Source organism: Brassica napus, chromosome C3 (genome assembly GCF_020379485.1).
Source record: "Brassica napus cultivar Da-Ae chromosome C3, Da-Ae, whole genome shotgun sequence".
NCBI classification, from domain to species: domain Eukaryota; kingdom Viridiplantae; phylum Streptophyta; class Magnoliopsida; order Brassicales; family Brassicaceae; genus Brassica; species Brassica napus.
Genome location: NC_063446.1, coordinates 50,786,529 through 50,811,390, shown reverse-complemented (window position 1 = coordinate 50,811,390; position 24,862 = coordinate 50,786,529). Strand labels below are relative to the sequence as shown.

Sequence of the window (24,862 nt, the reverse complement as noted above, 5' to 3'; positions counted from 1 at the left end):
TTAAGGAAGCGGAACAACAAAATCGGCACACTGAATTTCTGATGATGGTTGTTGGTTCTTTGGAGGGGTTACGAGAACTATTTCTCCACTTCCAGCTCCATAATAATTTATTTCATCATCAAGACCATCAAAGCAATTTATGGACACACATAAGTAATCTTGTGCTTCATATATGAATTCTCCATACTAGGGGAACATGCCTTTCTAGACCCACAAAATACATTTCTTTCAAAATGTTGCTTCTCTGATCATGATACACCGTTTTGGCTTAAAGACTGTTGATTCACCCTTTAACTGAAATTTCATAAGTTTGCTGCTGACGTACACGTCAACTTTATTTGGTATTTCCTCCTATTGATGGACCTCACTCGTTATCCTTATCATCGTCCGACAAAACGCCCGTTAACACAAATTCGTTCCAGTAATCCTAGTCATAATATTCCTCATAGTCTTCATCTAATTCATCATTATATGTTGTGTATTCTGTATTTTATTTTTTGTCTACTTTCTTATCATGTTCATTGGCTATGCCATCTTCTTATATTAACACATTTTATTGATTAGCAAAAATAGCTTTTAATGCTTCTACATGCCCCAATATAATATTTTCGTCAAGCACTTTCCTATCACCTTCAACACCTTGATCACCATTAAACACTTCTATAGAACCTTCAACACCTACGAATGTAATGTGTAAGAAATCATCTCTTTGGTCTCATGAATAGCAGTTTGCCTTCAACGTACTCCTTAAATGTAAAAAACAAGTTTACTCATTTGCCTGCCTTTTGAACCGATTTAAAGATTTTGTAATCGACGTTGTTCGCAATATAAACTAGTGCATCTCCTTCCCCATTCCGAACATATACACCATCATCACAATAGGACATTTCAATAAAAACAACAGCTATCGTCCATAAAATAATCCTAAAGAATCATCTCTTTCAACATATCAACACATGTTATTAGCTTCACATGGACTGCTCTGCCCATCCTATTATTGTAGGCCAATCTGAGAGTGTACAATATATAAGGTAACTTTTCAACCTTGTTTAGGCGCGTGTACAAGTACAACTCCCAAGTTATTATGTAAACTTCACAATTTTTAAGGTAAATAACTTATGCATAAACTTGTTCTTGTCAAACAACAAGTTATAGGGTAAATGCCTCAAGGTTATGGGTAACAAGAACAAAATGAAAACATAAAAGTTCTCTCTTATCATAGGTTACACATTTACCAAATATAAATTTAAACTCACCCATTTACCAATATAAACGTAAACTTACCCATTTCTCAGTTCCAAACATAAAAGCGTCATAATCAAAAACTCACTGTTGATATACCATGGATTTTACCTGTTTTAGCCATGGTATATAGATGTTTTATGAACTATTTATTATGTTTTGGAGTCTTTTTAGAGTGTTTACAGGTTCATGAGTGTTTTGGAGATATATGGTGATTTTGGGGTATTTTGGAACAAAAGCTAGAAGAAACTCGTAGACGCCCATCGAACCAGTCCAGACTCGACATTCAGAGTCAACCGTCGATCAACAGACAACTCTTGTCGTCGATCGACAGCAGAGAGCGCAAAGCCCGACTTGGTTCCCAGCCGACTTATAACCCAAGTTCCACATCATTTATAAGATTACCACTGGCCAACTTTGACCTAATATTTATGTGCTCTGCCATTGTTTTGGGCAACACACGCTTTCAAACTTTTTACTTTACACAGCAAATCATATCTAGGGTTTTTAGTAGTTTGGAGAGAAGATACAAGAATCCTTTAGAGATTTGTATAGGAACTCCAGTTTTTCTACTCAATTCTATTTATGCAATTTATTCAGATATTTGGTATGTTTTGCTTTGCTATGTCTGAGTAGTCATTCTTGTTAGATTTAGGGATTAGAAGTAAGGTTATGAGGGATTAACCCAAATATAGATACGCTAAGGTGATAAGATTTTCTTCATAGGAATTGCTATTAATGCTTGTGTTCTAGAGTAGTTAACTAGAACCCTGAACTTAGGATAATTAGGCGCAAACGAAAGCATGGTCTTTTACCTGAAATAATTCCCCTGAGCTAGGATTGATAGAAACAAGCGACAGCTGATTTAGTAAAACTAGTGAACCAATCGACTCGGTAACGCTTGACTAGGTAAACATCGAGCTGACGCTAGCCACATAGCGTCGATCGACGTTCAAACTATATCAACAAGCGACAGCTGAGATATAGACTTAGATCAACAGAATTTATTCGCACGCGGAAGCTGGAATATATTGTCATTAGAATTTGTGTTCTAGGATTGAAACCTTAGCATCTATATCATTATAATCCCAGTTACCTGAAACCCTAAATCTAGTTATTTCTCATTATTGTTTACAACCTCAAATCAATCAATCAACCAAACAACTGCTTTATTCACCTTTGCTATTTATTGTTAAATTGCTTGCCTAGCTTAATCATAAACTTGTTAGGATCTATTGTGTGCTTTAGCTACTTTTGGATTCGATCCCTAAGTACTACAACTGAACCTTTTATTTGAGAGAGTAAAATACTCATTGGTGTAATTTGAGTGATATCAAATTTGGCGATGTTGCCGATAGCTTCGATCGCCATTAGATCTTATTAATTAGATTTAGCCTAGGTTTTTATTGTTACTGAAATTCTTATAAAAAAATTTCTTGATCTCTTTCAGGTGCATGCCCAGCAGTACCAGAAGCAACAAGGAAAAATCATTGTTATTCTCAGACCATGCGAACGCACAATCCGCAAAGAGAAACAAGCCACATCGATCGACAACAACCCAAATCCGTCGACTGACAGTTGTGAGCTACCGCCGATCGATACTTCTACCCAAATATCGATCCACATCCGTTCACGAGACATGGTCGTGACTTTAGTTTTGGTACGAAATGAGAATGGAGACATGCATGACCAGGAGGGTCATCTGCGTAATGCAGCAGGTCAGATGTTAGATGATCAGAGGGCTGCAATTCCTGATCATGATGCTGATGCCGCCGCATCCAATGCTCAGGCTGTAGGTGATGAAGCACAGGCTGCTCGACCCAAAACGTTGGCTGACTACAACCATCCAGATCAATACTATGCAAGAGATCTGCTATTCGTCCTCCATCTATTCAAAGGAACGATTTCGAGTTGAAGCCTTAGTACTTTACACTTGTGGGACAGACACCCTACTGTGGTCTCTCACATGAGCATCCTATGGACCATCTGAAGCGGTTCGAGAATTTGGTTTCTGCCATCAAATCCATGGAGTCCCTGAGGACTATCTCTTTTGCAAGCTCTTCAAGTACTCACTATCTGGAGATGCTTCGCACTGGCTCAAGCAGTTACCACCAGGATCTCTTACATCCTGGATTGACGTTAAGAATGCATTCCTGCGTAATTTCTTTAATGTGGGACGCGCTGAAGAGTTGAGAAGCAAGATTTGTACATTAACATAAGGGCCTATGGAGTTATTCAAGAGCTCTTGGATGGGATTCAAGTCCTATCAGAGAGATTTTCCACACCATGGATTCAATGAAGTGCAGCTGCTCAACAATTTCTTCAGAGGCATCACGCTGGCATATCAGATGGCGTTGGACACTGCTAGTGAAGGAAACTTCAACACTACGAATCCAGAAGAGGTTGTGTGACTCATGGAGAACTTGGCATCCAACAATAGCACAAAGAACACTGATTTTGAGCGGAAGATTTTGGCCACTACTCTTGGAAATGAGTAGTTGGACGATTTCAAAGCTAAGCTGGATAGTGTTCATAAGCTTCTCAAAAAGCATGTTAGTTTTGCAGAAGATGTAGAAGCTGTAGACGTCAATAGTGACAGAAACGACGAGGAAGATGTGAACTTCATCAGAGTGGATACAGAAACTCCTATGGCAAAAGACAAAGGAGAAACTACAACCGGAGTTCGCATTACCAGAAACCCTAAAACAACAACTACAACAGCAGCAACAAACCCTATGAAAACTCTTCTTACATGTTGAGGAAAAACTTGATCAAGTTCGTCAGGGCTAGCAGCAGCTGATAGTGGATTTCAATGGAAAGATAGATGTTGTCTACACCCTGAACACAAAGTTGAAACTTTGAGCACACATGTGAAGAAGTTGAAGATGCAGGTGGTTCAGACAGGAGAAGCTATTAAGAGGCAAGAAGCCTTAATCAAGGGTAAAGGAGAAGAAACACTGAAACACCACGTGAGTGCCATAATAGATAATGATTTATGGCAAGTGGTTAAGACGGATAAGCTTCAAGAGTCGACTTTGAAGTTGAAAGCTCCATGAGTTTCGGCAGTTCACACTGGTGTCGATAGACACCAAGAAACAAACATCGATCGATGGAGTCATCAGAGCACCGACCGACACATCATGTCCAGCATCGATCTACACCTTCTTCGGAATCCATTGCATTTTTTGAAACAGTGAGGATCATGACTCACGAGGGGTTTGCAGCTCGACACCCTCATCCACCCCCAACCCTACCTGTGTCACCACGGAAGACATCGATCGGCAACAACAATCATCCGCCGATCTACACCATACATTAGGCAACAATCGACAAGAGTCCTCCAGCGTAGATCGACTCCCGCCTTTCACTTACCGAGTGCGGTTACCTAGCATTGATGTAGCCAGACTGAATGCATTCAGAAACCCATCTAAACATTCAAAGACATCAACAGACAAAAACAGTCTGTAATCTGAAGATGCACCAGAGCCAATGGTGGTTGAACAGGCTACTGTGGGACGAACCTTGAGAAAGAGATCCAAGCATCTGAAGAGAGGAGCTACTGAGAATGAGATAGATAACTTCACTAAAAGGGTTCTCAGGATACCCATAAGCCATTCGATGAGGATTACTCTACCCACAGATTGTGGATGTTCTTCAGAGAAACCATAGAAACTGAGAAGGACATTGAGAGGATGTTCCATCAGGTCAGAGAGAAGATGAGACAGAGGATTACACTGAAGAAGAAGAGTGATCGTGGAAATTTTGTAGTACCGTGCTTGATAGGAGGCATTGACTACCCTAGTGCGTTCTGCGACATAGGTTCTTCAGTCAGCATTCTACCTAAGGTGATGGTAGACCATCTAGGTCTGGAGATAGAGCCTTCGAAGGATTCGTTCACTTTTGTGGACTATTCTCAGAGGAACTCAGGAGGAATCATCAGAAACCTTCAGGTGCAGATTGGTAATGCTCTAGTTCTGGTAGACTTCCATGTCCTGGATATCAAGTTCAACTGGAATTCTTCTCTACTACTCGGGAGAGCCTTCATGGCTACTGTAGGAGCAGTTTGTGACATGCAGACCAACAAGTTGTGCGTCACTTAAGTGTGTTGATTGACACTGACATCAGCCGGCATGTATATCGTTTTCCTTGTTACATTGAGTACTTATGATTTATGTTCTCACCAAACTTCGACTGAATAAACACTGGCGACAGTGTTGTTTAAGTCTGGAGGAAGGCTTATTGATATTGGTTTATTTTTGAGTCGTATAAAATACAAAAATATAAAAATTGTTTTTATTATGTTTTATCGAGTCAAGAAAGGGATTAATGATATTATTACAATTTAATTATTACTCTAACCACTCTCTAGCACCATCTAGATTTCTTGATTACAAGATGTATTATATGGAAACACCGTAGTGTATCACATGTTACTCACATCCACACTTACTGAGAATGTCTAGAGAAACCAAAGCTTACTTCCAACGTTAATCTACTTTTTACTCACTTGTTTTGAGGCTTCGTATACACTGGATCAGAGTCCTCCTGGAGTTTGGAAGGTATTAGACTTAGTGTCTCTGGTTTTCCTTTTACCTCTCTTAAGCATCCATATTATAAAAGATTGAGATGATTATATGAGATGCATAGGGGTAGGTACATTACCTATGACCTCACATTTCTAATTCAAAGGAATGATCACACATCGTTGGAAGTGAGGGGTATGTACATTACCAATGACCCCACTATTCGCCTACACTTTACCAAATAATAAATAAATAAATAATCAGATTCAGGAAAGAGAGAAGAGAGAAGGAAAGAACCATAAAGAGTTACATGTTGGTCTAGATACTTGCTTGAGTTGATTCCATGTGTCCCATGATCGATACTCCCAAGATGTAGCTACACATTTATATTTATGCAGAAATGAAGTCAGTATAGGGGTATGTCAGGCGCTATCAGTGGAGTTGTGTGTTGTATGATATGGTGACTAAGATAGAGTGTAGTACATTGAAACATCTCTAAGGTTAGTATTGATTCATTACCATCCATTCATATTTGCAGAAGTGACAATAGTAATTTTCAATTATGTGAGTCCCTGTTATCTTCAAATCTCTTTTATAAAGACTACTCTTTATTTTGCTTGAGGACAAACAAAAGGAAAAGTCCAAGAGAGTTGACATACAATGGATTTTACCAGTTTTCAGTCATATATATAGTTGTTTTAGAGTGTATTTATTATGTTTTGGATTCTTTTTAGAGTCTTTACAGGTTCATGTATGTTTTGGAGCAATGTGGTGATTATGGAGCATTTTGGAGATAAAGATAGAAGAAACTCATAGCTGTTCAGAGAACTAGCCAGAAGCGACATTTAGAGTCAACCATCGATCGACAAACACCTTTTGTCGTCGATCGACAACGACGCGCAAGAACGGGCCAACTTGTTCATGGCCGACTTAAAACCCAAGTTCCACATAATTACAAGAATTACCACTGGTCGACTTTAACATAATATTTATATGCTCTGCCATATATTGGGCAACACGTGCGTTCTTATTTTCTATTATTGACAGCATAAAGTTTTAGGGTTTTTAGTAGTTTGAAGAGAAGGTCCAAGACTCCTTCAATTATTACATCTCTCCTATTTTTCGATTACTTTTTGCATTTTTAATTTATTTTAATTTCTTAAAAAACGCTAAAATTGTTAACCACTACGCATGCTCTAAGTCCTATTTTCTATAAAATGTTGTAGCATTCCGGGAGTAAATGGAGCTGCTGATACTTATCCTAGATTTCATTTTTCTAAATTGCTTTGCTATGGACGGCGGTGGTCCGTGTGTCAGAGGTGGGTATATCCGACCCGTGTTATGCAATAATGCGGCAATGTTCACGTTTTTACATTGACTTTTTCTTTATAATTCAGAGTATCTAAATTCAAAAACCCGAGTAAACTGGGGATTAGTTTATCAACATGTAAGCCCGGTTGATTTTTTTTTTTTTTTTTTTGCTAAAAATGTAAGCCTGGTTGTTTTACGTAGAAGTTAAATATCTACGTAGATAAATAAATTTATATGATAGATTTTGAATCTAGAATCTTTAACATTTTTCTAAACCCATTCTACACTACAATCACATCCGCAAGGTTTACATAGACTTCTTAGTAACTCTTTTGTTTATTTTGTCTTTTGTAAAATATTTTGTAACGTTTAGTTTAAATTTTCAAATCTAGTTATTTTATTATTTATAAATCTAATATTTATACTTTTTTCAGTGTGCTATATGCTTAGTTTTTATCATTTTTCTTATTACATAAATTCTTCTTTATTTAAGGTGAGAATCAGTTTCTAAAGCTGATATCAATCAAGAACCATGTTTTTGTTTCTTTCGTATATTGCGGCCGAAGCGAAAGATCTGCAAAATTTCGTCTTTTTTATTTTATCAAAATCACTAATTTTATAAATTCAACATTTGAAATTTGTTGGTGTTTAAAATACAGAAAAAAAAAAAATCATATTCATAGTGGTCCTACAAATGGCTTATATCAACTTGAATGAATGGCTTAGAAAATTGTCAACAGAAAAATATTGGCTAAAGTCCAGTCTGGATCATTATGTGCACATTAATGATTGATCTATAAAATATGCGGTCGATAATAAAAAGATGAAATAGAAAAAAAGAAGAAGAATTTGTTACTTAATATGAGAGCCAGGGGATCGAAATGAGTAGAATTTGGATGTAACAAGAAACTGATAAGTTGAGAAAAAAAAAACAAGAAACTGATAAATTCAAATTAGCAAAAACAAAATTGATAAATTTTATAGTCGAACAAAAACAAAAATTACGCACCTTAAAAAAAAATATGCGGTCGATAATAAAGATGAAAAAGAAAAAAAAAGAAGTTGTTACTTAATATGAGGGCCAGGGGATCGAAATGAGTCGAATTTGGAGTAACAAAAAATTGATGAATTCCAAATTTTAGAAAAGAAAAAAATTGATAAATTTTATAGTTGAATAAAAACAAAAATAGCGCATCTCAAAGCAATATCCATATCTACCCAAAAAAATTGACTGTCTGATTATTGGAGCTTTCAACTATACTAAACAAATCTACGCATTATACAATGTAAAATACAACGACACTTTTAAGATCAGAAACAGAAAAATATATGGACAACAATTATTGATGAAACTCAGTTTCCACCATAAATGGTAATGGAAATATGGATTTTATAAACTAAAAGTATAAAACTAATGAATCTTGATTGAAAGTGCATGCCACTTGTATCTTTGTGTAATAACACTGTTTTACCTTTTTTAATATAATAAAGAGTATTTTAATTACAAAATGCTTTTTAAAATTGTTTTCCTAATTTCGATGATTCACATCACTTTTATAGTTTTAATAACTAGACACATCATAATCACATTAATATCACGATCAGGTCTCTTCACTAAAAATAATCATTTCAATACATTTCTTTTTGTATCCATAGGTACTCTACTGATTGAGTGCTTCCATTATGTTTTTGTTAGAAAATACCAAACAAATTCAATAACAGAATTGCTCTAATACACTATATTTTATCCAAAATTTAAAAATTGAAATATACAAATTAAAAGTGTAAGAAAGTTTTTATGTAAATGCTAAATTATATCCAAATCAAAATGAAGAATTGATGTTAAGTAATCTCTTTTGGATGAATGAATAAAAATTACATTTTTTTGTTTTTGATAACTAAAAGTGTATGGGCCTTCGGTCCAAATAATCTTTCAGGCTCGGGATCCGTCTGATGCTAATTGCTATCAGACCTGTCTCTAGAGGTGTGTCTAAAGTGCTTTTGCATTGGGTCTCAAAATTTTTAGAAAATTTAAGTTATAATGTAGGACCCGTTTTTCAAATTTATGACCCTTTTTCAAATTGTTTTGTATTGTTCATGCACCGGGCTTCATAAAACATTGAGACGGACTTGAATATCATATATGACGTAAAACATCTTTCCCGCAGTGGATTAAATCTAGGAGCGCAACAACATCGACGCATGTTATTAAACCAATTGGACTACTACATCATTGATATAAATGTTACATTTAGTAAATGAAGAACGATGGGAGATTTATTTCTTCACTCAACAGTTAATAATTACTTTTTTTATGTTTGTCGTTTTTTTTACAGTATTATCTCCGGTGCTTTTTCCCTATTTTTTGGTTAAACCAATATAAAAAAGTAGGGTCGTTTGTCAAAAATAAACCAAATTTTAAATTTGAATGCAAATATATAGCTCAAAGTTAATTAAATACAAAATAACTTAAAATGATAGTGAAGCTATCCTTTTATTACTAAACCAAAAGCATGTGAACATTTTGTTATTATAATCCTGAAATGTTTTTCGATTGTTGATGACAAAAAAGTCTTTTAAAAAGAATAAAATATATTCATGCATTTTAACTTTGAATTAATTTTAAAAATTAAGAGAAATATTTTGTTGGGAATTAAATTGAGATCATGTAAATACAAACAATTGTAAATCATGTAATTTAAATTTAATAAAAACTGAACCATGTCATAATTTAAGTTTAATAATTGACTTAAATACTTAGTTTAATATATCTTCTACTGCATGAATAATTAACTCGATGGATTGACTTTACTTAGTTTAGTATATATATGTATATATACATCTGAAAGTAAAGTCAAATCCATCGAGTTAATTATTCGCCAAATACAAGTTATATTAAACTACATATTTGAATTAATTATTTATGTAATAAATATTTATTTTATGTTCTCAATGAAATTTTAGAGTATTTTGGTTACTTATTTGGGAGTGAGTTCGGGTCTTGTATGAGTATTTTTTTAGAATTTTGAAAATTTAGAGGATTTTAAGATATTCATTTGGGTTCGGGTTTGGTTCCGTTAAAAATCCATAACCCAAAATATCATAAAAACAAGTCTTATTCAGTATTTATATCGGATTTGGTTTGAATTCATTTTTATTGGGTTGGATTCGGTTCAGGTTTCGGATTCACTTTATTCGGTCACCCCTAGATTAGATTATGGAATTTACAGATCAGTTGCGGAATTAGAAATAGTTATATATAATTTATTTTTATTTTTAAATTTGAATTTGTTTTTTTTGTAGATGGCTCATGGGAACAGAGGGAAACGCCACATTATAGTGATATTTTGGAACGGGACATGTAGGCACATCTAGTTTGGGCCCTTCTTCAGATCTAGAAGTCTTCATGGGCTATCAGTCTTAGAGAACTCCACCACCACCACCTGCTCCTGCTGCACCTCTGGTTGCCCTCATTGCAGCAGCGGCTGCTCCCCCTCCGGCTCCTGATGCGCTTCCAGCCCTTGCAGCCGGAGTTCATCCAGAAATTTTGGTGCCTCCAGTTGAAACTTATGCACGATATACCATCGATGATCTTCTCACCCAGCCAGGACAAAAAGGATAAGAGGTTTTGGACCCTGATCGACCACCAAACATTTGCTGATATGTATATTTTTACTTTTATTATTTATTTATATATATATATATATATAACATTTTCTACTTAATTTAACTAATTCTATTATTTTCTAGGTAGGAATCGATGATCGTTTCACACGGAGAGTTTCGACATGATGAAGGGTTACTTCGTCCGAACTAGAGTTTTACTCCCAAGCACATTAGGCTCGTGTGGTTCAAATGTTTTGTGGTAATTTTTTATTTTTAAATAATTTTAATAGTTTTTTTTCTTTTGAAGATCTAATATTGTTTTTATATATTCTTCCCAACAAAAATGGAATTGGTCCATAGGCATCAAAGAGAAGGTAAAGGCAGCCTTTGTTGCTAAGAAAATATATGCTTAGCAAACACTGTCCCAGATTGGAAGGACCGTTGGGAGTTCAAAGGCGATAACGTGAAACCCGCCTCACTCACGAAGAACGTTTGGGATGGTCTCGTCCGCTAATGGACCACCCCACACTCGGTCTGAGTCTCCGTGCAGTACTATACTTCCCGTATGATGAGGGATGCAGGCATACATTTTCCTATGACTCACACTACCGGCCAGGCACTCCAGGCCGATGTCCGTTTATAATTTGTAAGTGATTTCAATATATTTTGTTTTCTTTATTATATTTTAAATTGATTCTAACTTTCAATCTATTTTCAAGCCGCAAAGGAAGAAGAACTACCATCTCTTTTCAAAAAATTTGAGGCAACACGCAAGACACAGACGGGAGTTTTTCGGGGATCCTAGGTAAGAAAAAGATCCACAATGACATTATTTCCAGAATGGAAGAACGTCAGATTTAGTTGACGCAATAGTCTCCGAATGAGTTACCCGTCCAGTTGTCCACACAAGAGGTGGACAAAAAATTTGAAGAGGTAAAATACTAATTATTTTTCTATCTTAATTTAATTATTTTTTATTTCATATAATTCAAATATTTTATTTTTGTTTCTTTTCAAGGTTGTACCTAAAAACAGATGGCGCTGGGAATAGGATCCGTGAACAATTTCTCGAGGGCGACATCATCTTATTCCTAGAGACAGGATGAAGATTCGTCTCATATACAGGCTGATTTGGATGTGACGAAAGCTCACTTGGAATCTGTCGAAGACCTCTTTGACATGTTTGCCATCAAAAACCTGGATTTGTAATGGATGTTGGATTTTGGTGGTGCAACCTCGGATTCCAGACCTACCATGCCGTACGGCGGAGGAGGAAGTGGATTTAGAGCGAAGAGCTGACATCATTAGCTCGGATCTCTTCGAAGACCTGAACTTTAGCTTATTTCCTATTTTATATTTGATAAATATTTTTGAATTTGTAATATAATTTAAATATTAATATTTATAAATTAAATTTTATTTTATAATTATAAATTTTTAAAAATTAATGATATTATTTAAGAATAGGAAAATTTTAAATTCCTAGTTACGTACAACTTATTTATGAGTATACAAATGTTAATTACTTGTAAACTATACAACGAATTAATATGTGCATACATGTTAATTCGCCGTAATTTGTTACGCTGCTTTATGACAATATCTTTGTAAATTGTCGTAAAATTTACGAAGACAAGATGACCAGTTTACTTCGATAATCAACGACTCTTTACAAAAAACACAACGACCCTTTCCCGAAAAAATATCAGGCTTACGACTACTTTACAATGCATTTGTATGCTTGGTATTTGAGACAAATATATTTTATCGTAAACGTTACGACAAAATTAGGACGACTAGTCTATTACTTCGAACGGTTTACTACGAATTAAGATTTGTCATTATTTCTCGTAATTCCCCATTAACGACAAAATAACGATGAATACGGCTGTCGTAAGCCCTATGTTTTCTTATAGTAAGAGCAGACTTATCGAGAAGGTTTCCCTCATTAGCTACTAGCATAAGGAATGATGAATATATTGTGAATCACATCATTATCTTTATGAAACATTAAGTTACAAAATTCATTCAAAAACTTCACAAAAATTTTAACATTGTAGACATGAATGAACAAACATCTTAACATTTTATTTTGAATTTGAAGAAAATACAAGTTTACTAAAATTAACTGAGAAGAATTTTTCATAAATCTTCTGGAGGATAATTCTCAAGAAATCTACTCTCATTTTTTTTTTTTTTTTTTGCAACAAACGGCTATTATATTATTCAAACTTGAGGTAACCAGACCAGAATAAAAGAACCAATAAAACAAAGAGATCTATGAAAGGAACGAGCATTCCTAGCTAGCGAATTAGCAATCTCATTTTGCGTCCTTGGGAAATAGCTGATCTTGAAATCCGAAAAACACAACTGAAGAGTTTGAATGACCTCCAGCTCAGTTGAGAAGTTTGGCCAAGCTTGTGGGTCCGTTATCATTGCAATTAGGTCCTTGCAATCTGTCTCAAATCTCTGACAGGTCGAATGTTGTATTGTGCTCTCCATTGCCCATTTTAACGATTCCAGTTCCGAGTGTAATGCTGTCTCACGCCTCTTCATGTTCCGTGACCCCATAAGTTGAATTTTCCCCATGCTATCTTTCCAAACCCCATCAAAATGCACTAAATTGAGCTGTGGAGGTCCATGAGACATCCACCATACAAATATTACCCAAGCTTAAGACTTATGCTTCTTCAACAGTATGTGCCTGTGGAGGAACATGTATGCTATCCTTTGCATTATACCAAGCTTGGCATTCACTCTCTGCATACCTGACTAATTCCAATGGGTCTCTGTCTATACCTCTAAATAGCTTATCATTCTTAGCCTTCCATATATACCAGATTATCCAAGGATAAGGATCTCTGTCATCTTCTGCCTTCATAATACTATTCTTCCTACAAAAGAGATAGTCCATATTGGCGTATATACTCGATACAGGAAAAGTCTGAGAGCTTGACGGTGTCGATGTTAATTCCCATGCTTGTAAAGCCGGTGGGCATTCGAAGATCGCATGAGTAACAGTTTCTTATGGCTCTCCACATCTTGGGCAGTAGTTATCACATCGCATATTATGGTGTACCAGATTCCTTGTTACTGCTACCTGTCTTGAAATTAATTTCCATATAAGATGACAAATCTTTTGTGGTGCATTAACTTCCCAAGCAAAGGCTTGAAGTTTGGTCAAACTAGGTTGCATAACTTCTCTTTCCTCATCAGCTGTCATCAAATTTGTAGCAACCCAATATCCAGACTTGACTGTATATTGATCATTTTTGGTGTAGCTCCAGCAAAATGTATCTCGTCGATGGGTAGGGCTTATGGCCAAGATCTGAATCAATTGTATGTCCTCTTGATCTACATACTGTTCCAATAGTTGAGCATCCCACTCCTTTGATTCAAAATTAATAAGACTGTTGACGGTCATCTTTGGATGTACTACTGGGGCTCGGGGGAGAGTCGGCCTTGATGGCGTTGAGCGAATCAATGGATCCTGCCATACATTAATTTCATATCATGAATGTACTTTGCTCCTGATACCCAAGAGTAATAGCTTCCTCGCAGCTATAATACTCGTCCACACATAAGATGGGGTATCTACTGCACCAATTCGCAAAGGCGAACTCAGGCGGTGATATCTTCCCCGAAGAACTCTTTCCACTAATGAATCTGGAAATTGAACAAGACGCCAAAGTTGTTTCGCTAAAAGAGCTAAGTTGAATTCATGGATCATACGGAAACCAATCTCTCCTTCCTCTCGAGGTGCGCACATTTTCTCCCATTTAGTCCAGTGAATTCCTCGTTTTGGTGGATTCGAGCTCCACCAGAATTGTGCAATGACACTTGCAAGGTTCTCACATATCTCCAAAGGAAGCAAGAAGCTAGACATGACATAAGTCAGAAGAGCTAGAAAGATAGATTTAATTAGAACTTCCTTTCCTCCCTTCGATAGCCATCTACCAGTCCAACCATTCACTTTGCGTAATAGTTTTTCTTTTAAGAAAGTGAATAGTTTACACTTGGATCCACTAATATCCTATGGGATTCCTAAGTAGGATCCCATTCCTCCTTCGTTTGGATACCAAGTGCATTTTTGATCAGCTGTCGATCATTCGCTGGAATCCTCTTACCAAAGAGTAATGAGAATTTATCAAAGTTGATACATTGACCTGATGCTTTCTCATATTTCCTGACTACTTTCATAACTTCTTCACATTCACGGGGCTCCGCCTTACAGAAGAAAAGGCTATCATCAGCAAAGAGAAGGTGTGATACCGAGGGGCTGGCGCGTGCGACTCGCATCCTCGTTATCTTTCCTTGGTTCTCTGCATGATTAAGAAGGCTAACGACCCCTTCCATTCATAGAATAAATATGAAAGGAGACAAAGGATCTCCTTGACGTAAACCTCTTCCTGGGACAATATTTCCCCTTGGTTCTCCATTCATGAGAACTTTGTACTTGACTGAGGTGATGCATCTCATAATCCAGTCAATCCATATCTCTGAAAAACCCATTTTCCGCATGACAGTCTCAATGAAGGACCATTCTATCCTATCATATGCTTTACTCATATATGTTTTTATGGCCATTCTCTTAACTCGTCTACCCGGTTTGGTTCTCAGTGCATGGAACATCTCCTGAGCTATCATGATATTATTTGTGAATTATCTTCCAGCAACAAAGGCTGACTGGGTTTCAGATATCCGTTGTGGAAGAACCTTCTTCAATCTTTGGCATAAGACCTTAGATATTATTTTATAGCTGACATTGCATAGACTGATTGTTCTAAACTTTGTCATCTCATTTGGCTTAGTCGTCTTAGGGATTAAGCAGATATTGGTATCATTTATCTCATGTGCTATTGTCCCTTTAAAAAGAAACTGATTAACCATACGAGTTAAGTCTTCTTTGACAATATCCCCAAATTTCTGGTAGAAGAGAGCTGTCATTCCATCTGGTCCTGAGGCCTTTTCTGGGTGCATTGCAAACAACGCTAGTTTAACCTCCCATTCAGTTACTAGGGCTGTAAGATCCTCATTTATTGTTCCTGTAATCGTTGTCGAGACCTCTCCTAGCGCATCAGCTATATCCTCTAAATTAGAAGACTCAAATATTTGTCTAAAATAGCTAGTAGCAATTTCTAATAATCCTTCCTCATCCTCCACCACATTTCCATTTTCATCTAGGAGTTGTGTGATCCTATTCCTTGCTCTTCTTTGCTTCACTAGTGCATGGAAGTATTTTGAGTTCCTATCACCTTCCCTTAACCAGAGAACCCTACTTTTCTGTCTCCAAAACATCTTTTCCGCCTTAAGAGCATTAGATAGTTCCTTTAGAGCATCTGCTATTTCCTCTGACGTAGCATCATCGTTCGAATATAGATCCTCCACCTTCTCCTTAAGCTTCTCCACTAGCTTTTCTGAATTCATATTGTTTTGTCTCCTCCATGGCTCAAAGCTTTTCGACAACTAGCAAAGATGTTCCATTATATTCGCTTCAGGAGGCAGATCAAATTTGAATTTCTTTTTTTCCTCACTGGTTTGGTGAGAATATCCGCTAGGACCAGACGATGGTTCGAGCCCCAAAGCCTGAGATACTTGACAGCTGTATAGGAAAACTTTTCATGCCAATCCTTATTCCCCACTACTCTATCTAATCGGCATCTAACAGTTGTCCCTCCTGATCTTTTTCCAACCCAAGAAAGTTTATTCCCAGTAAATGGAAATTCCAACATACCACAGTCACTTAGCATATGCTTAAAAGGCAAGAAGGAGCTATCAGAACTCCTTATGCCTCCCTCCTTCTCGCTATGATTCGTAATTTCATTAAAATCGCCTATCATGAACCAAGGTCCATTTCGTGTTGTTGAGAAACGCGTAAGACGTTCCCAAACTTGATCCCCACGTTCTAAAACTGGGTCTCCATAAACAAATGTCATAAAAACTTTTATTCCTTCAATGACTGCCTCAATATCAATCATTCTGTTATTCGAAAATAAAACATTAACTTGAAAATCATCCATAAATAAAAGAGCTAAACCTCCGCTAAGACCAAGTGGCTCAACGGTAAACAACTGATCAAATCCTAAGTTGGCCTGAATGTTTTGCAACAGCAGCCTTCTGTTCTTTGTCTCAGAAAGAAACACTAGTCATGGGCGATGCTTCTGACACATCTCCGTAAGGCTTCGAACTGTGAGGTCGTTCCCTATCCTTCGACAGTTCCAACTGAGTGTCTTCATAGATGACCGTGGGATGAGTTTTTGGAACCCATCAATCCATCATTTTTGGATGAAACCTCTCTTTGTTTCGTCGAACCCAAGTGTCTGCTCTTCAACCTTCCTGATTCTCCAGCCATATGAGCTCTATGAGAAGACGAAGTTTGCTTATGAGGAGATCCCCGACGAAGGATTTCAAATTTTTTTACTCGGAAGGCCCAATGGGACATTCGTTCAGGAACCACGTCTACTGCTCCTCTGCACTTTATTATCTGATCTTGCACGAGGCTTGCTTTGATCCTGCTGAATTTTATTAACTTCCATCACCTTAAGTTCCATGCCCAACAAGTCATCATTTTCCACTTCACATTCCATCATCTCTCCAAGTTGTTGATCCTCGACTTCCATATCATCCAATGCGTCAATCATCTGGTCCTCTCCAGCCTCTGTTGGGCACGCCTGGTCAATTAAAGAGGTAAAACAGAGAGATCGAATGATATCCTTGGTTCGTTTTGTAACATTCTCTTCCATCGTCAAATCTCGTGACGGCGTAACAATAGTTATCGCCACCCTCCTAGTACTGCGCATATCACCCAACCTTATACTCTCATCTCCTTGTGACCCATCACTCCGTGAGCCAGAAGTGTGTTCATAGGGAACAACTTCACGTGAACTGCTTCGACGAGATATAGCTTCACTTCTTTGATGTTCTCTTGAGCTATTTTGATGTACATATGGAACATCCGTCTTTCTCGTTTCTTGATAAGAAGCACCACCAGAAACTCCATCTTTCATCACTATCCCCTCATTCCTTGACTTCTCACGCCAAGTTTTTCCAGGTTGTCGGACATATGGTCCACTACGAAAGCAAGAGCCTCCGTAACGATTTTGTTTCAGCTCGTCCCTTCCTCTCATGATCCTATCTTTGTGATTATCATAACAATTCGCTTCTCCTCCTCTCTTAGATGTGTAAGAGTCAGGATCATGATATATGTTCCTACCTCCATAAGCTCATCTTGAAGCTTGGTAAGTTGCTGAAGAGCGCCCATGATCCCTCGTTGTGTCACTGATACGACCACTCCCCAGCAAAGGCTGACGAGTACGCATCGAAACATTCTCTTAACTGTTCCCATTCGAAGATTGACGGGGAGACTGACTCGAAGGTAACTAAACGTGCGTAAAGACTCCACCTCTTTCTGTTTGCGCTTGATCATGAGATCCCATGGTAAGGCAAAGGCCTTTCTCATGTGTCATCATTCCACAAATCGAGCAATGCTTGAACAACGTCTCATATTTTATTTCAATGGTCACCTCATCTCCTTCAGGAGATTGTACCTGCCTCTTGAACTTAAGTGGTCGTCTAGAATCAACGTCAATCAGCATCCGACCTTCTGAGAGCTCCATTGTATCGATATAACCAAGCCTGGATCCTATGTTTCTCAGGTTCCTAATCGTCCAGAAGTGAAGAGGTATGCCAATTAACTGGACCCAAAAAGGGATGATCCAGGGATAGTCATTGTGTACTATGGGTTCCCCTCGCACCAAAACAAACATACAAAAGTTATAATGAAAGGGGCCTTGGCGAAGAACAAACTTAAGATCATCTTCTGAGGTGAAGTTGAATAAGAACTTCCCATTCCCCAAGTCATTAGCTGTTATTCGGTAATGTAAACTCCACTGTCCAGGCATAGTCTGAAGCAGCTTCTCAACGTTCTATTTTTTTTGGACACAGGACCTTTCCGATGAGCGACATTCGATGCTCTTTAAATCGAACCATGAACCCCATAAAATGGTATTGAGGTCACCACCAGATCAACACGAGCGTTTAAACGAATCGTGTCTGCTACGGCGTATAATAAGATACGTCGTACTAGGAGATCAGAAGCTGGGCTGTTGTTGTTGATCAGAATCTGTCGTACAAGGAGATCAGAAGTTGGCTACATCGCTGGGAGAGATGAGCCGTTGTTGCTGTTGATGGGAGAGTAATGACATCAAGGGAGATCCCAAAGCTATGTCTGAGGTGTTCCTAGCAGCAGAGACAACCAAAGCAGCAAAGATAATGAAAAGAGACTCCGATCCGTGGTTGATCAATACGTTAATGAACGTACCAATCAAGGAGAACGATTTGCAAAGGAAAAATATCGATCCGAAGGCTTTATAGAACATTGCTTGACGAAAACGCAAGGAGAAATGATGGCGGAGGTCTAGAAGGATCTGCTTGCCACAAGGAGTGTCGGATAGTCTCCCTTGCAGTGATGTTGGAGATGTCGAGGTTGCAGAGATCGGAGATCGCCTACAGAAAATAGGAAATCTAAAAGTCACCATCCAAGTCGCCATCCAAGTCGCCGTCACAGAGCTCTAGGGTTTTTCATATTTGCTAGATAGATACTAGATAATAAATCTACACTCATTACCTACAAGCATCAGGAGACAATAATATATATATATATATATATATATATGTATATATATATATTGTTTTCTAAAGTTAATAATTGTTCTTTCTTTGAATTTGAGTTCAAACATTCATTTCTCTTTTTTTGAGACATTGGATCCTTCCTCTCTGAACCAATCAGCTTGGACATAGGTAAACCTAACACAAAAGGCTGGATCTTTGACTCTATGTACATTAAGCACAAAACAATTTAAACATTTTCTTGTAATTGTTGTATTGTCAACAGTTTATTTCAAAAGTCATTTTGTATTGTATTTTATAATAAACTAATTACGTGCACGGCTCTCCATGTATGGACCATTGGTAAAAGATAATAAAAAAAGTCTATATAAGTGTGGCCTCTCTCAACTCAATGATATCACCAACCTACAAAGTTAAGTGATATGTCTGGTACTGAAGAAATGTCAAAAGCTCTCAAAGCCACTACTCCTGGTTTTTGCGATATGCCATCTACCATCGTTCGAGCTAGCATCGTGCAGGCCTCCACCGTCTACAACGATACTCCCAAAACTATAGGTAAGAGTGTCCTGCAAGCCCACCACGGATCTATTAAAAATTATATCAAATGGTTTACTTGAATTTTGCAGAAAAGGCAGGGGAGTTTATTGCGCAGGCGGCGAGTGACGGAGCGCAGCTGGTGGTGTTCCCCGAGGCGTATATCGGTGGCTATCCTCGTGGATATAGGTTTGGCATAGGGGTTGGCGTTCATAACGAAGCTGGTCGTGACTGTTTCCGCAGATATCATGCTTCTGCCATTGTAGTTCCTGGTAAAGTTCCAATCTTTGGATGATATCATTATTTTAATGTTTATTTCCTAAGTATACAACATGTTTCTTGTGTTCTGTGTTTACGGATAGGTTCCGAAAATTAAATATCCAAATCTCGATTTTAGTATTAATTTTCAGGATTCCGTAAAAACCTAGTAGATCTGTATTCATTGTATATGAAAAATTTAGATTTATTTATTTTGAGACAAGTATCTGTATGGTGTGAGAAATGAGTAAACAAAATGTAACTTTCATTTGCAAAAATTGTAAATGTTAACTTTGTTATAGTTCAAACTGAGAACATGATTGGGACGTAACTAACTCCTTTTTGGACATATGTTTGGTTTTTGAAATGAATCTAAAGGCCCTGAAGTAGACAAGCTGGCGGAGATGGCTAGGAAAAACAAAGTGTACTTGGTGATGGGAGCGATGGAGAAGGATGGGTATACACTTTATTGCACAGCCCTTTTCTTCAGTTCCGAAGGTCGCTTTTTGGGCAAGCACCGTAAAGTCATGCCCACATCTCTGGAACGTTGCATCTGGGGTTACGGAGATGGATCAACCATCCCTGTCTACGACACTCCGCTTGGCAAACTCGGTGCTGCTATTTGCTGGGAAAATAGGATGCCACTCTTAAGAACTTCCTTGTACGGGAAAGGTAAGACTCCTAGTATCATTTGCCCTTTCTGACTTTTAATGTAACGCTCCTTACCAATTTAATTTTGGGGCTGCTGCAGGAATTGAATTATATTGTGCACCTACCGCTGACGGTTCCACGGAATGGCAATCGTCGATGATGCACATTGCATTGGAGGGTGGATGCTTCGTGATGTCGGCTTGCCAGTTCTGCCTGCGTAAAGATTTCCCTGAGCATGCCGATTACTTGTTCACCGACTGGTACGACGATCAACACCAAGAGGCTATTGTCTCCCAGGGCGGTAGTGTCATTATTTCACCATTAGGAAAGATTCTCGCCGGACCAAACTTTGAATCAGAGGGTCTCGTCACTGCTGATCTTGGTATTTGATCTTCATCTTAAAAATTATGAACCTTTTTTACCCAACCATTTCGATAAACCATCTTTCTTTTTTCTCATCTAGATCTTGGCGATATCGCACGTGCCAAGTTATACTTCGATGTGGTCGGACATTACTCAAGGCCAGACATATTTAACTTGAGGGTAAATGAGAACCAAAACAAACCGGTTACATTCGTGTCCAAGTCGGTGAAAGCGGCGGACGACTCAGAGCCTCAAGACAACTAATCAAAGATATAAAGGTCGTTAGTGCCAGTCATATGTTATTGTCAGTTCAAATAAATCTGTTTGAGAAACTATGTTAAGTTTGTTTATCCTTATAATAATTTAAAAGACCCGGCTGGACATGGTTTGATCTATCGTGTCTGATAAAACCAATCGGTTTATTTTAAGTTGAAATGTGTAAGTATCATATCTAGAATTTTGTGCAGCTTTAAAACCATGTAGACTGTTATGAACGTAATCAAAAGTCAAAAATGACAGCACCGAACAACAAATAAATATAATAAGTGTGGAGCCACTGTCACTATGCACGTACAGCAACTTTAACTTTTTCACTTCTATATAAATCGATCATTTCGATCGATTATATGATCATCTCAAAAAAAACACAATCTCTTCTCCCTTATAATAAAATCTCTCTCTATTCCAGTGTTATCTTCTTCGTACGGGTATAAAATTTTGTTTTGTTTAAATTCCCGCGATACAATAAAATTTCATTTCTTTTTATAACACGTTATCAGCACGATCACTCTGCTATTCGGTAAAATTTATTTGTATCATTTATACCCTGTTATAATGGTCGGTATACCGCATCTACTATTATTTATATCATGTTATAATGGCCGGAATACCGCCTATATTATTTACTAGTAATTTAATTTATTTATTGGTCGGCCGAGCCGCCTTATATCCTGTTTATTATTTATTGGTCGGCTGAGCCGCCTTATATTCTGTTTATTATTAATTGGTCGGCCGAGCCGCCGTATAATTTATTTATTATTCTGCATTGATCGGCTGAGCCATCGCATGATTTGTTGTCATAACATAAATATTTCATTGTCATAATTTTTTACTTTTATGAAATTTTATAGATTTGATTGACTGTTTAATACGATATTTTCAGACTGATTTTTAGTGCACTCGATTTAACCCCAACGGTCACAAAGAATTTTTTTCAAAAATTTCCCCTTTCTCCAACGGTCATGAACAGTAATTTTCATCTATAAATACAACTCATTTTCACTCCATTTCATCATCCAAAACATTTCATCTTCTCTCAAAAAAAAAAAAAAATTCTCAAATCGCTCTTCTCCGATTTCTCATTTCAAGAAAGATGATTCGCGCACTTTTGTTTTTATGTGCCATTTTTATTTGTGTTTCTATTTATGGTTTATTCGTTGGAGAATTTACTCCGAGTGAATTTAAGATGAATATCGGCTTAATTTTCTTTACATCACTTCTCCTTGTAATTGCTTGCATGATTAATGTAAACGGTTTTTAAATTATGAAGTTCTAATAAAATTATTATTTTGTGTTTTAGAAATACAAATGGCAAACATCGAGAAACTCCAGTTCCCGGCTCTGAAAGTAACCGGCGAAAATTATGTCAGATGGGTCACAAATGTGAAACCTTATCTTGTAATAAAAAAGATAACCGAAGCGATAGAAGTCGGTAACAAATCGCCACCCGAGCATATAGCCGAAGCGATTATCTTCCTGAAGAAGCATTTAGATGAGAATCTAACTCACGACTATGGAGACGTTGAGGACCCAGCCGTACTATGGCAAGCCTTGAAAGATAGGTTCGATAATCAAAAGGAAATCAATCTCCCTCACGCTCTTGAAGAGTGGAAAACCCTGAGGTTTCAGGATTTCCAAAGGGTTAGAGATTACAATTCCACTATCTTGAGGATAGTTGCACAATTAAAATATTGTGGTAACCCTGTCACCGAAGCAGAAATGCTTGACAAGACATATAATACTTTCCACAAAGAACACAACGTCTTATCCCGAATTTACAGAAAATGTGGGTACACCAAATTTTCTGAATTGATGGTAACACTCATGTTGGCTGAAAAGAACGATGAGTTACTAATCAAAAACCATAATTCCCGACCTACGGGAGCCAAGGCATTTCCCGAAGTGAATGCTACGGCGGTAGAATATTCGGGAAGGAGAAACCAGACCAACCGAGGTCGTGGTCGGCGTTTCAACAACAAACGTGGAAAGCCTTACTATCCTAAAAGTATTAGATCTAACAAATGGGTTAGATCTGAACAACCTCCTAAAGGCAAAGAAACCGAAGAGGATACCACAAAGAAAAGTGAGACTGTATGTTACAGATGTGGATGTAAAGGACATTGGTCCCGTACCTGTCGTACTCCCCCACATTTGTGCAAGTTATATCAAGAGTCCATAAAAGGAAAGGCTAAAGAGGTGAACCTCACGGAAAATGTTGAAGGGACTTCATACCTTGAATCCTCCGACTTCGCTAATGAGCTGGACTAGATTACTCCTGAAGAGAATCGAAATGCCTATGATAAGAGTATTGAATAGTTTTCAGTATTACCATGTATAATTATTATATTTCATGTTTTAAACAAATAATGATGTTTTTAACATCATCTTATTGTATAATTATTATGTGTTTCTTTATATGAATGAATTTTATGTTTTTCTTTTATTAATATTTATGACAATTTCAGAAATGGATCAGAATGCTAATGAAGCAAAATCCAAGAAACGGATTCGTGAAATATGCATACCAGATAGTGGAACAACGCACACTATTCTGAGACAAAAGAGATATTTCTCTGATATAAAACCAACAAGAATTGTCGTCAATACAATATCAGGTCCTGCAGACGTGATTGAAGGAACTGGTAAAGCAAACTTTACTTTACCGAATGGAACAAAATTTTCCATAAATAATGCTCTATATTCTCCAAGTTCTAAAAGGAATTTGTTGAGTTTTAAAGACATATATCTTCACGGATATGATACTCAGTCTGCAACTGAGGATGGAAAGAAATACATGTATGTAACTTCTGAGAAATGTGGCAGAAAACACATATTGGAAAAGTTTCCAGAGCTTCCTTCGGGGTTACATCATACTTATATCGATGAGATCGAATCAAATCTTGTAGTAGAACGGAACCCAGAAGAGTTCACGTTATGGCATGATCGCCTTGGCCACCCAGGAACTACAATGATGCGTAAAATCATAGAAAGTTCACATGGTCATCCACTGAAAATCCAGGAGATTTCTCAAGGGAATAAAATGACATGTGTTGCATGTTCTCTAGGAAAATTGATCGTAAGGCCATCGCCAACCAAAATCGATAAAGAATCACCAAAGTTCCTTGAAAGAATTCAAGGCGATATATGTGGACCTATACACCCACCTTGTGGACCATTCCACTATTTTATGGTATTAATTGACGCATCCAGTAGATGGTCACACGTTTGTCTATTATCATCTCGAAATGTGGCATTTGCGAGATTTCTAACTCAGATAATCAAACTGCGAGCACAGTTTCCTGATTATACTATTAAAAGAGTTAGACTAGACAACGCTGGTGAATTCACATCCCAAGCATTCAATGACTATTGTATGGTAATGGGAATTGAAGTTGAACATTCGGTTGCTCATGTTCATACGCAAAATGGTTTGGCTGAATCTTTAATTAAGCGTCTGCAATTGATTG

General features: G+C 37.3%; 2 protein-coding genes and 1 long non-coding RNA gene across 3 annotated transcripts; all 3 read left to right on the top strand.

The window, feature by feature from the left end:
- The first annotated feature begins 9,621 nt into the window (after positions 1 to 9,621).
- On the top strand, positions 9,622 to 12,733 carry LOC106425059. The gene is made up of 3 exons (XR_007321016.1): positions 9,622 to 10,941; positions 11,043 to 11,615; positions 11,701 to 12,733. It is a non-coding gene; the product is annotated as an uncharacterized LOC106425059 (long non-coding RNA).
- Positions 12,734 to 19,391: 6,658 nt separating this feature from the next.
- On the top strand, positions 19,392 to 21,544 carry LOC106347471 (nitrilase 2-like). The gene is made up of 5 exons (XM_048751703.1): positions 19,392 to 19,865; positions 19,937 to 20,116; positions 20,481 to 20,774; positions 20,854 to 21,135; positions 21,217 to 21,544. Exons 1-5 carry the CDS (start codon positions 19,733 to 19,735, stop codon positions 21,378 to 21,380), a joined length of 1,053 nt encoding a protein of 350 aa, XP_048607660.1. The 5' UTR covers positions 19,392 to 19,732; the 3' UTR covers positions 21,381 to 21,544.
- Positions 21,545 to 22,703: 1,159 nt separating this feature from the next.
- On the top strand, positions 22,704 to 23,663 carry LOC125584008. The gene has a single exon (XM_048751702.1). The coding sequence runs from the start codon at positions 22,704 to 22,706 to the stop codon at positions 23,661 to 23,663; it is 960 nt and encodes a 319-aa protein (XP_048607659.1).
- Positions 23,664 to 24,862: the final 1,199 nt, after the last annotated feature.

What these genes read in the sequence shown, in the direction of transcription:
- LOC106347471 (XM_048751703.1), top strand. Translation starts at nt 19,733, where the DNA reads ATGTCTGGTACTGAAGAAATGTCAAAAGCTCTCAAAGCCACTACTCCT. An exon ending in CGATACTCCCAAAACTATAG is followed by an intron (nt 19,866 to 19,936) that starts GTAAGAGTGTCC and finishes TGAATTTTGCAG; the next exon opens with AAAAGGCAGGGGAGTTTATT. An exon ending in TTCTGCCATTGTAGTTCCTG is followed by an intron (nt 20,117 to 20,480) that starts GTAAAGTTCCAA and finishes ATGAATCTAAAG; the next exon opens with GCCCTGAAGTAGACAAGCTG.
- LOC125584008 (XM_048751702.1), top strand. Translation starts at nt 22,704, where the DNA reads ATGGCAAACATCGAGAAACTCCAGTTCCCGGCTCTGAAAGTAACCGGC.